Consider the following 14423-nt stretch of genomic DNA (forward strand, 5'->3'; position numbering starts at 1 on the left):
TTATAGAAGCGAAGAGCAACCTCCTTTTTTAGAGTTAGTCCCTTTCTTGTTCTCCAAAGGCAGCCATTTCTTCTGACCTTACGAAAACCACTAGGAAAGAGCTATCAGAAGACTTAGCAATATGATCAAATGAATCCCTTGTAAAGTCTCTGAGTTATGATATATCAATAAAGAAAGTGTAAGTTTTGACCCACCTCTTTTAACAACCGGGAGAGAAAGTTGGAATACACTATCGTAGAGGGAGAAGGTCCCTTGCTAAACGAGTTCGATTTACGAGTTTACTTACTTTCGAGCTTGATTTAAGATAAAAAGTACACTCCTGGCCTTGTTGCTAGTCTACATTCTTAAATCTCCTAAGCACATGAGGTATTCGCTTTGATTCTCCTTGGTATATGTATCCCTTGGGAGTGAGGTGATGCCGATAGAACGCAACGTCCTTATATAGCACATTTAGGACTGTCCAGTTGCCGAATCGATTGTTGCTAGGCATTCAACCTGATCATCAACAGCCCAAGTATGGACTATGTTGGCAATACCGGCTTTTCGCTTTTTTCATTTCATATAGCTTATAATATAAAGTGAGCAAGTTGATTTCCTTTCCTAAGCTCGACATTGAAAGCCTACCTTTTACGTTTTATATAGCTTATAAATGTGCCTTTTCTCCTCAACAGTCGGGAAGCTCTCAGAGGCTCCAGTTCTGAGCTAAACAATTTAATATGGTATAGAAGGCCAGAATTCTGCCTTTTAACGAGACGTTGCTTTCTGAGGTCATATCTATCGAAAGGGGTGTTGAAACATGCCTTAAAAGCCTCTAAAATAGGGGGTTGGGTTTGATACCTCGTCAAGTCGGGTTAGTTCCGCTTCTCCACTGCTGAACTCTCGTACTCGGTAGCCCCTGACAATCAATTCGGACAAGCCCGATGGTAACTCAAAAGGCAAAAGTTCGTCCTTCTCTAGAGAGGCCTACACGGACTAATAGCAGTTTTCTTCTTTTTCTTTGACCAAGGAACTCTTCCGTCTTGGCTTTCTTCTTACTTAGCTTTTGGCAACCCATCTGGTCATTTCCTAGTCCAAAGTTGGCATTTGAAATCTTCTTCATTATGTGCCATGAGTACCAATTCAGCTTAGTAAATCAGCAATAAATGAAGGAATTTCCCTGTTGAAAAGTATGTGTAATTCGGTGATGCAAGATGGAATTATCCCTCCAGTGAGGGCAGAAGAAGTATTCGATCCTTAGATTTCAAAACTGGATTTCAACTTCTAACTTAATCGAAAAGAAGTGAATCCCCTCCTATTTGTCCAAGGCGGATGTCAATTTCTCAAACCGAAGTCTGGGAATTTCACCAATCAACCACGGGAATTCAGATCATAAGTCAAAGTAGGAGTCAAAAGTAGCTCATTTCTTCCTCTGTAACATCAGCTGCAGGAAAATACGCTGCAATAGAGTCATCCCTCGAGCTTTGGTTTACACCCGGTTGTGTTGTGAGTCCCCCGATTTACTATCGTACCTTCTAACCTCTACTTCAAGGTAGCTACTAAAGCTTTCCGGGGCGTATCGAAGAGCTCGCTTTCGCTAGGCTTCTTTCACTTCCGGTTAAGAAAGGCAAGCCGGGCCAATCCTAAACAAGAGAAAAGATCACAGCGGCAAGACCTAAGATAAATGAGGTCTTATCGAGCTCGAGCCTTCTTCTTTATCTTCCATCTGCAAAGAGGAAAGAAAAGCGAACTCCTAAAGCAAAGGGAAAAGCAAGCAGTCTCTTTGAGACCTCCCTCATTCAAGATAGGCACATGGATTCTTTAGCGAGAAGGGCATCAGAAGTCAGTTCCAGGCGAGTCAAAAGAAGGTCCTTTCTCCCGTCGTTCTTCAAGCTATCCCGCGCATCCAAGCGGTAAAGACCATACAGGAGTTTAATGCTCACGGAAATGAGTTTTATTTCCCACTTGCTTTGCGGGAATTGAAAGCCTCTTTGCTATACTAGCCCTTGACCTGTGAGTGAGCCTAGACTCTCTCTATTCGAGTGAGTTCCACTTCTCTTGAAGCGTAATACCCTTACTGCTAGTTTCCTATTCCCGAATCTAAGGGTTAGCTTTCTCTCTCTTAAAGAGGGTCTTAGTTGCGCTTTCCTCAGACAGTTATTGCCCTTACGGGGTACCCTAGCTAGATTCAAGTTCTCCTCCCAGGTAAATGCATTCTTTTAATGAATACCCGGTAGCAAAGGATCCCCCGAGATGGAACAACTTCTGACCCTGGCCAGGCTTAACCACACTAAGATTGATTCAGTCTATCTAATTGGAAGACTGCTATTGAATTAGCGCTTTCAAAGGTGTCTTTTCGCGACTCCACTGCTATTGATAAGTGCAGCTAACCTCTTGTTAGCAGCTTCTCCCGTCCAGGATTCAGCATTCTTGGATTAGGCTTCTCTCTTTAAGGCTGGGCAAAAGCATTGGTTGACTTTCTTTCTAAGAGTTGGAAGCGAAGGAACTGACGTTCTTCCCGTTCTGCTTGCTCCTTTAGCTCATCAATGCCTTTATGCTGTCTATTTGAAAAGCTTTCCCTTCCATGGCAGGCTTCAACAGAGTAGGAGTATCCAATTGAACAAAAGGTAGCTCAATATATAGGGTATTGAATGAGTCCGCTAGCTAGCTTCTGCGAAAGAAGGACAAGCGTAACGCTTTACGCCCCGCTAAAGGGAATCGAAGCACTCCCTTCGTTCTTTGATCAAGCAAGGTCTTTCTATGGGAATATTCTCGTATTCTTTCGCAGCTTAAGGCCTTTCGATGCTTTGAATGAAGGTACAAAAGAGAAGGCTTACCCCTTTATCAAGTAAGTACCCCGGCGGTCATCCCAATGAATTGCCACACACTCATTCATGTGCTCGGGGATAGACTATTGATCTGACTCTCATGGTCAATCAGTTTCAAGCTTGAAGGCAAGTGCCGTTATCCCGCCTTCATCAAGTCTTATTGCACTAGCATTCGATGCATCAACTATGGCTGTTCCCTCCTCCAATACCGCTTATTCATCTGCACCTTCTATGGAATATTGTTCAAAATGCCATTTCCTTTCCTTGCTCTGGCCCTTAGTCAACTACGCTACTAAGATGAACAGCACTGTAAGCAGGTTTACGGCAGAGAGAACGAGTAAAACAAGGGGAAACAATGAATTACAAGCAAATGCAAGAGGAAGAAAAAGGGGTTATACCGAGCGAAAAGCAAGGTATAACAAGGAAAGACAGGTTATAAGAGTTAAGGTTTTAATGCGTGCAATGTACCAACCTGAAGCTCCAATATCGTTCCCATTACGTGCTTCTCCTCCTCGTAAGACTAACGGGAAGCACTAATGCTCTCTTGTGACTGGCAAACATCCGCTTTCAGCCTTTGTTTGTAAGTGAAATATAGGCTTTTCATCCCTACAACTTCACTTCCTAAGCTCAGCAAGACTGTAAGAAGGTAGTTCCAGGCGAAGCAAAGAAATCGGAGTAGAGGGTCAGCCCTATCCGGTGTAGTTAATGGCTGTTCCACTCGGTCAACCCGCTCTGCTTTCTTTGCTTTCGTTATTAGCTAATCACTGGGTTCAATGGTTAACCGAACCCGTATCTCCTCGCTATGCCGAACCGCCAACTTTCTATGCCTGACTTTCCGTTGACACCTACTAATTACCGCTCCGTGGGAACATCTTAATCTCCAATCTACGAATAAGAAATAGGAAGCATCTGGCCGATTAGCAGCTGGGCGAACGGGCGAGTGGCCTTGAGCTAGTCTTTTATTCTCCCGAAGGAACTCCATTTTTGCAACTTGGACAACTGCTCTTTCTCTGACCCTTTCTTCTGTTTACGGAATTACTGATTGTATAATAGCGGCAGGGATGAGAGAGAAGATGGCACAAAAGATCGGGGCTGCACAACCTTTTTGATCAGTAAAGGGGGCACTAAATCAGCATGGAAGAAGACACTTGATGAATTTAGCATAAATATCTTTCAAAATAGAATATTTGTGTCAAAAGGTAGCAACTACTATCAGGTTCAAGCCTTAAAAGCAATGCTCTCTCTTTCTAAGAACTAAAGTAAAGGCACTTCTTTTCATTTCATTGCGTGGCTACAATCCTTTCATTCTGTTGGGGAAGCGATTCAGGATGAAGAACTTAGCGCATGACCAATTCCATTTCAACCACTTCCACTGCGGAATACGACTTCGGCAAATGAGAAAACTAGCACCAACGACCTACAACGCAACTGGAAATGCGTCACGCCTCGCCCACGGAGATCACTACTCTGGACTGGACAGACCACCACGGGATAGACCTCCTGAGGATGGGGACAGATACAGATCCAAGCCGGAGAGCATTATAATGAATAAGGACCTATTCCATCAATTCCTTTTAACGGTAGGCAGGCCAATAAACCGCTCTGCTTGTCGGAGATAAGGTCAGTACGGAGGAGCTATGCCTAGGACATGCTGTCGAGAAGATGGATAAACACATCTACAACGAATGGGGTTGCCATCCCGTCCTTCCAATGTCCCTCGCGGTTGGAGCTGGCACTCTCCTCACTACTTTATTTTATTATATAGGCAGAAGGATTGAAGAGAGATGCTCACTAATCCACAATTAGTAACAAGGGAATCTCCATTACCAATCGAGAAGAATTCAGGATCACGCTCTAATAGCTCCGAATAAATGAAATCTGTCACGCCTTTCCATTGCCTTTCAAGAGAGTCTGCCTTGGACCGTTTCGTGGCGTGCCTATTCTCCTTGTCCACAGGGTACCTTTGTTTCCACGACGGCATCTAGAGCATTCCAACAAACTGACTTCTTGATCTCCGAAAGGAGGGTGCATTCTGCCATTTTCTCCCTTTCTTTTCTGTACAAGGGATCCCCCTCCCGCTAGTTGGTTGGTTGGACTCTCTCACTAGACTCTTTCATATGACATCTGGTTACCTTGCTAGCCCTATACATAGGCAGGGTTTTCTTCCATGGATCGTAGAGTTCTTCAACTTCACTCTGTGGACCTCGTGACCAAAGATCTCAGTGATTATGGAAAGCAAAGCTATGTCGTATTTTCTTTGAAGTAGAGTGAGACCTCTATTTCAAGAAGGATCCTGCCCTTGAGCAAGAAAGTCCTACCGTCCTACTTCCCTTCAAACTATTCTTCTTCGATACCGCTTCATGGAATATCCTCTCTTATTGATCTTATGGAGAAATCCAGTATCGGTCAACTGTAGGAAACTGGCCTATTACTGGTATCGTTTCAACCACCAACTCTTATTTGCAGGTTCGAATAGGTAAGGTACCTGACAATGAACTTGAACCCCAACAAGTAGTGCCTCCAAGTTCGTAGGCAATGCACCACCGCGGTCATCTCCTTCTCTTGAACTGTATAGCGGCGCTCGGTATCATTCAGCTTGCGGCTCTCAGGATGGCCTTCTTGCATCAACACTCCACCAATGGAAAAATCGGACAGTGTGTACCTCGTATGCCTTGGTGTAATCCGGAAGAGCTAACACCGGTTCTTCCATCACCGCTCGTTTCGGCAGAAAGAGTAGACTACTCTAGCTCCGAACATACCGAATCATGAATCAATCCACTAGATCGGATACATGTCCTTATATAGGATATTCCTTTTCGAAAGAGAAGAAAGAATAAAATCCGCCCAATATAAAGCAAAGGGCATGTCCAAGCCGAAAGACCTTGAATACTCCGCTAAGGCTCCGTTTTCTCTGGAAAAAGAAGATAGGACTATCGAATTGGAAAGTCGGGTAGACGAAAGTGGTGACTCGGAAATGACATAAGTATAGTAGTAAATCACAAGACGTCACCTTAGCCGGTGAATGAATGAGACGAGCCCTACTCGGTTGATCTGTTTTGTTCAATTGCCATTTCCATCGAGTTTGGGAAAGTGTCCAGTGGGAACCCAATTAGTTGGAGAAGGCTAAGTCTCTGTGACGCAAGTTTCTATTCGATTCTGTATGCGCAGGGGGCCTGCTAGTGCTATACCAGCAGCACTCAAGGCTGCTAAGCTAAAAGGAAAAAGAGTAATAAAGAAAGCTCACCCGAAAGTAAGGAACGAGCTGGTCCGTACCAACCAGGCTTCATTTGCCATGTTGAGGGCTCAGAAGAAGCTCATGTTGGAAAGCAAGCATGTGCAAGAACCCATCAGGATACAAATCCTGAGGTCTTCCTGGATGGATTGACCTACGACTGATTTACTCCTTTCTCACTGACTTCTTCCTTCATTCGGAGAAGTCATCAGGAATGGAACCAGTGGAAAGTCGTATGCAGAAGAGAAGTGCAAAATGGGCAAAGACGAAGACTTTGGAAGCGAAAGATGCACCGATTGATGCTCTTCCAGCCCAGCTGCTGTTTATTGAGCTCAAAGTGGATGAGAGAGAGGCTTTTCTATGCTCTCTATGCTATGGTCTTCTCAATTGCCTAGTCTCGGTTCAAAGACAGTGGAAGGATCCATCCATCAGCCTTTCTATCTCCACAGCGCTGACCTGCACTTTCCACCTAGTTCACCGACCTCACGAGTCTGATTTGGCTCTATATTGTCCACCAAGGAAACTCCAAACAACTCCACTGCGACTGAGCGATCTCATCGATCTGACCGGTATGGAAGGACTCTTGGCTGACTCTGAGACTCAGTCTTCTGACTTGGATTGGCATACTGGGGTCAATTCCACCCTATCCTCTTGAATGAGATGTCAAACAGCACCGGGGGTGCCCCTTACGCTGTTATGTTAGCTGTCAGTCATTAGTCGCTTTCTTTTCTTCCTCTGTTGTTCATCTATCTGTTCCTCCTTCAGGGAGTAGCCGTACCTCTCTCTGTTGACAATCTTATGCATTCTTTTTCAGGGAGGGACAGAGTTCTATTCCCTTGAATCGGGGTCTTGATTGCCGGTGGAGAGATCTGGCCTGCCTCTGGGAGTAATCATTCAATGCAGTGGGAGCGATGGAGAAACTGGAATTCTAGATCTTTGAGCTTCGTTCCATCGACTTGGCTTAACAATAGGTGGTGGAGAAAGCGGGGCTTGCGGATCAGCCACTTGATGCAGTTCAGTCGTCCTACGTCGCCAGGTTCTTTTCTTAACCATCACCATAATATAGCTCCCTTCCTCCACTCCAGGACCTTTTCCGCGAACTGCGAACACGTGTTCCAGGTGGCTTCCAAGCGGATCGGCTCACCGAAATGCTGTAATGTAAATAAAGAAAGCGTACCAAACTTCAACTAAAGCTATATCTTAAATAGAATAAAGCGAAGGGAGCCCGCTTCCCACTCTCCCTTCCCCACCCCAGTAGGTAGGGGTGGCCTCGTTCTTTTCCTCAGGTAGGAAAGACTACACCTAAAAATCGTAAAATAATAAAAACCACACCGAGAACTAAAGACATTTCAAAGACCGATAGCTGTTTCCCTCTAGGCTTTGCCTAGTCTTCTTTAGAATATTCTGCCAAAAAGTCATCTAATAGAGTTTTTCTCTTTTTTGCATTTTTTGTTAGATAATCTGCAAGAGCTTCCATTTCACTGTCGGTTTTAGTATCTGTATCCAATTGCGAAATGGCCAGATTCTTGGCAAAATAGAGAGAGTCCACTTCTGTGGAATTCAGTTGCGGGTATTTCTTACGCACATCGACTAATCTACAATGGCGCTTTAGGTGTTTCACCAGGACAGACTCCAGCTTCTGTTGACCAACAGCCGGGTCATTCTGCTGTTGATGAAAAAGAGGTTGCCCCGGTGGGTTCTCTTCCGGATCATCTGGTGCTGGTGCAACAAGCGGAATAAAGGGGTCCGAAGGAAGCGGTGGTTGTCCACTGGATCCACCAATTCCACCCGACGGCTGAAGAAAGGGAGCCACCGCCTGCTGAAGCTCGTTCATAAAGGCATAGCCTAAATCGACGAGCTGCTTATATATAACGAAAAGAAATAAAAATCTGGTAAGAATATATAAAATGATTTGAGATTCTTTTGGCATATCCCTCACAAGAGGGAGAGACGTAAAAATGGAGTAGCTTCCTCCTAGAAGAAGAAAGAAATATGCATTTGTGAATGAGAAATAAAACTTCATTAGAAAGAAGATTATTGAATTCTCATTTCTTACCGAAATTGGATTTCCTTTTCGTGTCTTGCGCTTTCGACGAACCCATTTAGGCATTTTAACTTTGATTTTATTTTTTCAATTGATCAAAATACGAATGAAATCAAGAAAGCCATCATTAATGCGAACAAGGCAATTGCTTCGGTAAGAGCAAAGCCCAAGATGGCATAACCAAATAACTGTTTCGCTAATGATGGATTTCGAGCTACCGAATGAATCAAAGAACTGAATACGTTTCCAATTCCGACTGCAGCTCCAGCTAAAGCGATTGTTGCAGCTCCCGCACCTATTAACTTAGCTCCTTCTAACATTTCTTCGTCTTATTGATTCTTTTCACGCTTCATTGATTATTATATAATTCTAAATTAAATTTCTCTTCTCTTACGAGATTTTCGAATTCACCACTTTCCCGTCTACATGAAACATGAATGAAAGCCTTGTGTTTCGGCTTGAGGATGTAGACAAACCACTATGAAGATCTAGAAAAAAGCTTTACTCGCACGAGATTCTTGAATCAGATTGGGGTTGACCCCTCTTTTTGGCTTCGATACTGACAGGGTAAGGGACATTGAACGAGATTCCCGCGAAGATGATTGAGAGGCGGTTCAGCATAGCTAGATACCCCCGGGATTATATTCTAGTTGGCGTAGGAGGGTTTTCTTTCTCAAAGTATGGTAGGACCCTCTTTCTCTTTACTGGCGGCTAGGAAGGGCTAATTTCTCATATCACTGCTAAAAGTGAGGATGACTGTCAAAAAAGAGAGACATTTCGGGGAGATTACTCAACGCGGGCTTAGACTCGTAGACTAGTAGTACTCAACCAAGCAAAAACTTTCACTTGCGCGAGATTCTCGATTTGACCACATGGATGGATTGCTATCTTCCATACGAGATAGGAGGAGAGTTCGTTAACAAGGCATAGCCTGATCTCGCTCCGGGCACCACCGTCTCCGCTGCTTGTTTACAAGGGGCTGGATTTAGTACTCAAGGGAAGATTGTGGTAGAACACAGAATGAACAGGGTGCGAAGAGAAGGTAGGGTGAATCAATGGATCAGAGCAAGAGGTATGGCAGAACCAACGAACCAAAAGCTTTAGCTTTAGATGGTAAACCAATGCCCTTTTTTTGACAAACCGAACGGGGAGGAGAGAGTCGTGTGGAGGGAAAGCAATAGACGAATTAGGCTGGACCCTTTTCTTCCCTTATTTGTACAGCCAGCAGTTGAGGAAAGATGGAACCCTCTGAGACTCTGGCACGACTTTAGACAAGTGACAAGGATCGATTCAGCCGGCTCTCTATGATCGACGTGTGTTAAGCTTGATAGAGGGGGAGAGCCCAACAAGCTCGACCCTATTCACAAGTAGGAGCGTAGGAATGCCTCGTGCTAGTCACCTAACAAAGAAGGGGAGTAGGAAAAAGAGAATAAAAAGAATCTGACTTCCTTTCTCTTTCCCATCCAGCTCACGCGCACCGGAATTCACCGCAGCCAGTCTTTTCGATGCAACTCTCTCTTAGCCCTCCCTACTTAATGGGCTCACTTCTCTTCTTCTTTCATAGGCACAACGACTTTTTTTTTTTTTTCTATCTAATAGTCAGTAAGGGTAGACCAAATTCACTAGAAGAAGAGAGCTTTCAAGCCCATTTCAAGATAGATAACGGCTGATGAAAGGATGTTCTCTTATGCGAATTCCCATTATAGGGGGCGAACTCACACTTAAAGATAGATGGATGATGCTAACTCCCATTGAGGGAAACTACCATGGCAGCTACAAGGTCTTCAGTCCGACTCGGCAAAGCAGAAACATCAGTGAAAGCACCCCTGACCAACTGACTTAAGCCAGGGTGAGACCTGATCGAATAGCATATGTTAAGCATATAGCTAGACTCACTGTCAAATCTTCCAATCGTGCCTAAGACGCGGAAGTCGCCCTCTGTGTTGGTTTTGGTTTGAATCCCGTCATGACTACTGATACACCACGCTTAACACACGTCACGCTTTGCACGCTTCTTCTTTCACCAAAAGCGTCGTATAATAGTTTAGAGCGAATTCAGGAAGCAAAAGACGATTTGAATCGAGAAATGAAAAGTTTTAGCGAATTCTTTTCTTGATTTAGAAAGTCTTTCAGGGTTTGGATCTTCTTCTCAATGTCAGCTACACCTTCCCTTCCAAGTCAAGCATATGTCCACCGGTCAGCCAATGGAACACCCTAGAAGACTGGATTGTGCAATGCAATAGGACAGATATACTTAGAAAGAACTACAGGGGCTTAGAGAGAGATTAGAACAAGAAGCAAGCATACGAGTCCGCATCGGGTGAATTGAAAGGGAGATTCCGTTCCTCGCCGTCTGCCCACCCATCGCCTAATATTCGTTCTCCGCAGACTCGATCTCCTGACCCACATCTGTCGGTTGCTGACACCAAGGCTGGCTATCTTCATTAGATTGCCCATCTTCCCTGTAGTAGTTAGCTCAATGCTCTTTATTATTTCAGTTACCGGTAGTTAGTCAGTAGCGAAGTCAACTCATGCTTTCTCGTTTCTAGCTTGTATCACCTCAACTCATTAGCTCCGCGAAGTGAACCTCTAGTCTCCCTTGCGTGCTTAGTTCTTGCTGACTCTTTTCTTGAGGAAGACTCCCAACTATATGTGGGAGGGTGCTCTCCCCTTTTAAGGAGTACTTTCTTCTCAAACTCCGTCCTGGTTGACTGCTTTAGTGGACCGATTAACGACACCTTTCGCTCCTAAGTCAGCTTCATGGGGCACGTCACGCGTTGGTTTAGCTACAGGGACGGGTAGATTTCCATGAAGGAAGGAAGGATTGGGCCATCGCTTACCACGGGGGAGACCCCCGCACCCCTCGCGCTCTGCCGGTACTGAGATACGCTTTTGGCGGGCCTACCTAGCCTTCGGTCTACTCCAAATAGTGGACTTTCTCTCTCTCTTAACGTCACCCCGGAAAAACAACGAAAAAACTTCGCCCGCTGCTAAGACATCGCTCCACCATGGCATAGAGAAAGGAGTGGGAATGCTCGTGTGCTTCCATAACAGTTCTCTCACCCTTAAACCCCCCTAATGTGGTTGACCTATTGGGGATCGGGAAAGGCGATTAGACGCGTTATTTTGGTCATATAATTCGTTTTCGAGTTTGGATGCTCACGTGACCTGGTTAGGCGCTATTCTCATTCTTACGGAGCAAGGAAAGTTGTAGTTCATTCGCTAAGCGAGTACCTCTGTTTTATCCCATAAAGCAGTATTCTCCTAATATATATAAGGAATAAGTTTACATTGGGTCCTAATCAAGACTAAGCGGATCAAGCTTGCTTAGCACAGCCCCCTTACTCGGGGGAGGCATAGAAGCAACTAGAAGCTCCGTTAGACGCAGCAGAGGAATCTTCACGCTTAGAGGAAGCAGAAGATTACCTACCCCCTACCGCCTCTTCGATCCTTGGACCTTCACCTTTGACTGCTCTGCGCATCCACGTCCACGCACACAAGACCATGACTACGCTCTTTCCCCTGCCGACTGTGCTGCTTCCCCACTGCAATTGAAAGTAGGTTCGCGTACGGCACCTCTCCTCTATAGATGAAGAGGCCCTTTTCTTGTCTTTTTGCTATTGGTTGAAGAAGGTCGTTCTGCCCGGGCAATGGAATCAGGTTTGTAACCCAAAGTAAGTCAAGTAGTAAATTCTTCGGACATGAAAGAAGAGTGAGTTTGCGATCCCTCAATAGTAGAGCTAGTTCCGTTCTCTTCGATATTAGTATTAGTTTCATCTAGAAAGAATAGCCTTTCTTTTTGCTTTTCGGTTATGTCAATATTGGTTTGAGGGTGTAGTGGTTTCATTTGGAAACCTGTTTGGAGAGGCGTAAAGGTGAAACTGCAAAGTGAATTTCTTTTCTTTATTTATTTGATTTAAGAATTTATTTTTTCTTCAACATCTACGATTTTGTGCTGCTAGGCGGTGGGATTGTTTGACTGTCCTGGGGTGTGTACCACCAAGTGTTCGAATAATGATCAATTACTGATCGAATATGGATGTATGGAGAAATTCTTGGGATCCGAATCAAGACCTAAAGCTTTTTCCCTCCTACCGCGGGCTCTTTGTCGTGAGTCCATGTTCTAATGTCCCTCGTTCTGTTCCTTATCTTTTTTGTCTAGCTCATATTCGTTTTTTACGTAGTTCAGTTTCAAGATCAGAAGGAATCTACCCACGCACGCCGGTTGGGTACTCGGGGTTCAATTCCCTGGTGGTCTAAGGTGAACCGTCTTTCTTCTAATGAATAAGATAGTGGATCGAGAAAGCGTGGGCCTAGTGCGTACTCCTTTAAAAGTAAGAGCAAGCATCTCTTGTCAATCGGATAGGAGCCTCCCTAAATTAAGAATTAAGAAAAGGAATTAGCCTCAAAACATGAAAAACATGAAACCTTTATGTTTATGGGAAAAGGAATGGAATCTGGCCTCTTTCGTCCTAGGTCGGGGATCGATCCCCTTTCCTTCTCTCTTTCCTACTCACTCTTAAGTATGGTGTAGTTAGAGCCCCCATTGAACAGCTAACCGGCTTTCTAAGCCCTTAGAAGTATTAACCTATATAGGTGTCAGAGAGCACATGTAATGAAATCACGTAGAGAAAGGATTAAGCAGAAGCGCTAAAGCCCAGTCAAAGCAACCCCTGCCCCTCTGTCTGTTTAGTAGTAGGTCAGACTATTTCACAGGTGAAGTTCAGTCCGGCTCTTTGGCGCCTTGCTTCATGTGTTTGGTGCACACGAAATAGAGTTTTCTTTTACAATCTGACGCCCTCAATCACTTCAGCTACGGCCGGGCAGCATTAAAGGAAGCTAATTCCTTTGATATTGGACCTATGCATAATTCGATTGACGATCTTCTTCGTCTCCGGGCTTTCTCCCCTCTGCTCCCCTGCCAGCCTTCGAACATTGCTTACCCTGCAGTCTAACATGAACCATGCCATGGCTCTATCCATGCTTTTCTTGTCCAATACCTTACTTTTTCTTACACAAGCATTTCTGTACTCAGATCGGTAGGTATGAAGGTCTTTCCAAACCTCTTTAGTTAGACAATCTGTTATATACGATTCAACGGACATTCAACAAGATAACCCCGAAACGAGGCAACCCCGTTCACTCCGATAAGAAAGGTGTCAAGTCTGAAAGCCAAGACTGGGCAAGAAGAGGGAAAGGATACCTGGATTGAAAACCTCGCTCTTGAAGTGAGTCCTCTTCTCTTAGTGGGAGGAAGGGTTATAGTTCAAGCTACCTGAACTAACTATTTTTCACTCGAATTCAACTTCACTACTCTTAGAGCGAAAAAAGGAGTCGACATCTTCACTTCTTTCCTAATCGAGATTCCCGTGGGCCAGCGGCTTTTGAAAGTGATCTCTTTGCTTGCTGTTTACTGATTATTATTATTATTTATAGTCCAAACGGGTTTCTGGTCTTCTTACTTTATGTTTCGGAGTCATTTGATCCCTTGATCAAGTCCTAACTAGAAATATCTTAAGAGAAGACAAGAAATCGTTTGGATTCGAGGCGAAACCCTTCTCCGCCGTTACGGAGTTCTTCTGCTCTAATCTCCAAAATCGAAGGTCAGCTGACTGAAGAGTTAGTATTGATTCATGCAAAGATGCTCCTCTGAAGCTGGAGTAAGGAATTGTCCACCTCACCGCCCTGAAGAGCAGTGGCTCTCTTGTTTTGCACGCCTACAGAGAGAGACTCCAAAAAAAAAGTACCAACGCAACATCGAAAGAAAGAGCAATCAACTATATGCTTAACTCATGCCCCAGGAATCCCTGGGCACAGGGGGTACGAGCTAATCTTTTACTAGAGGGGAAGCTGGGGAAAAGCATAGAGCGTGCGTGCTCAGCTCTCGCCCTCGTCCCATCCGCGAAGCTGAGGCGGGATAAAAGCGTAACTCCCCGGTGTCATAGATTACCTTTCTATCTTCCTCCCCCGTGACGCTCCCAAAGCGATCGCTATCTTTTTCTTTCTTGCTTTCTTGTTGTCTTGAATTGTTATAGAACGGCTTTCTATCAGGTATAGTAGGTAGGATGAAGTGGTATGAAGCGTTAGTGGATATAGCAAGTGTGCCGGGGATGCGGCTCGGGCGTAGTAGGTCTGGACGCCTAGCATGAAAGAGCCTTCTCTGGTAGCGGCACTATACCTTAGTATCTCTCTAGCTTCCAGTCTATATAAAACGTAGTAGTTAGCAGAGGTAAGTCTGTCTGCCGCTTTCTTTCATAACAGAGCCGTTATTCCCGGCTGGCATAGAAGTCTCTCGCGCGGGCGAAGGAGATGCATTTCTGGTACTGGTAGTATTGGACAAGCT

At 44.7% G+C, this 14423-nt stretch overlaps 5 protein-coding genes across 5 annotated transcripts; 2 read left to right on the forward strand and 3 right to left on the reverse strand.

Annotated features, from left to right (window-relative positions):
* Positions 1-2990: 2990 nt before the first annotated feature.
* On the forward strand, positions 2991-3341 carry orf116c (hypothetical protein). Its single transcript has one exon. It carries the CDS (start codon positions 2991-2993, stop codon positions 3339-3341), a length of 351 nt encoding a protein of 116 aa, YP_008992379.1.
* A 2909-nt stretch (positions 3342-6250) lies between these two features.
* orf146 (hypothetical protein) lies at positions 6251-6691 on the forward strand. The gene has a single exon. It carries the CDS (start codon positions 6251-6253, stop codon positions 6689-6691), a length of 441 nt encoding a protein of 146 aa, YP_008992380.1.
* A 729-nt stretch (positions 6692-7420) lies between these two features.
* orf214 (hypothetical protein) lies at positions 7421-8146 on the reverse strand. Its single transcript has one exon. The coding sequence runs from the start codon at positions 8144-8146 to the stop codon at positions 7421-7423; it is 726 nt and encodes a 241-aa protein (YP_008992381.1).
* A 29-nt stretch (positions 8147-8175) lies between these two features.
* atp9 (ATPase subunit 9) lies at positions 8176-8400 on the reverse strand. Its single transcript has one exon. It carries the CDS (start codon positions 8398-8400, stop codon positions 8176-8178), a length of 225 nt encoding a protein of 74 aa, YP_008992382.1.
* A 3139-nt stretch (positions 8401-11539) lies between these two features.
* On the reverse strand, positions 11540-11857 carry orf105 (hypothetical protein). Its single transcript has one exon. It carries the CDS (start codon positions 11855-11857, stop codon positions 11540-11542), a length of 318 nt encoding a protein of 105 aa, YP_008992383.1.
* Positions 11858-14423: the final 2566 nt, after the last annotated feature.

The sequence above is a fragment of the mitochondrial genome of Salvia miltiorrhiza (genome assembly GCF_028751815.1).
Source record: "Salvia miltiorrhiza mitochondrion, complete genome".
NCBI lineage: Eukaryota > Viridiplantae > Streptophyta > Magnoliopsida > Lamiales > Lamiaceae > Salvia > Salvia miltiorrhiza.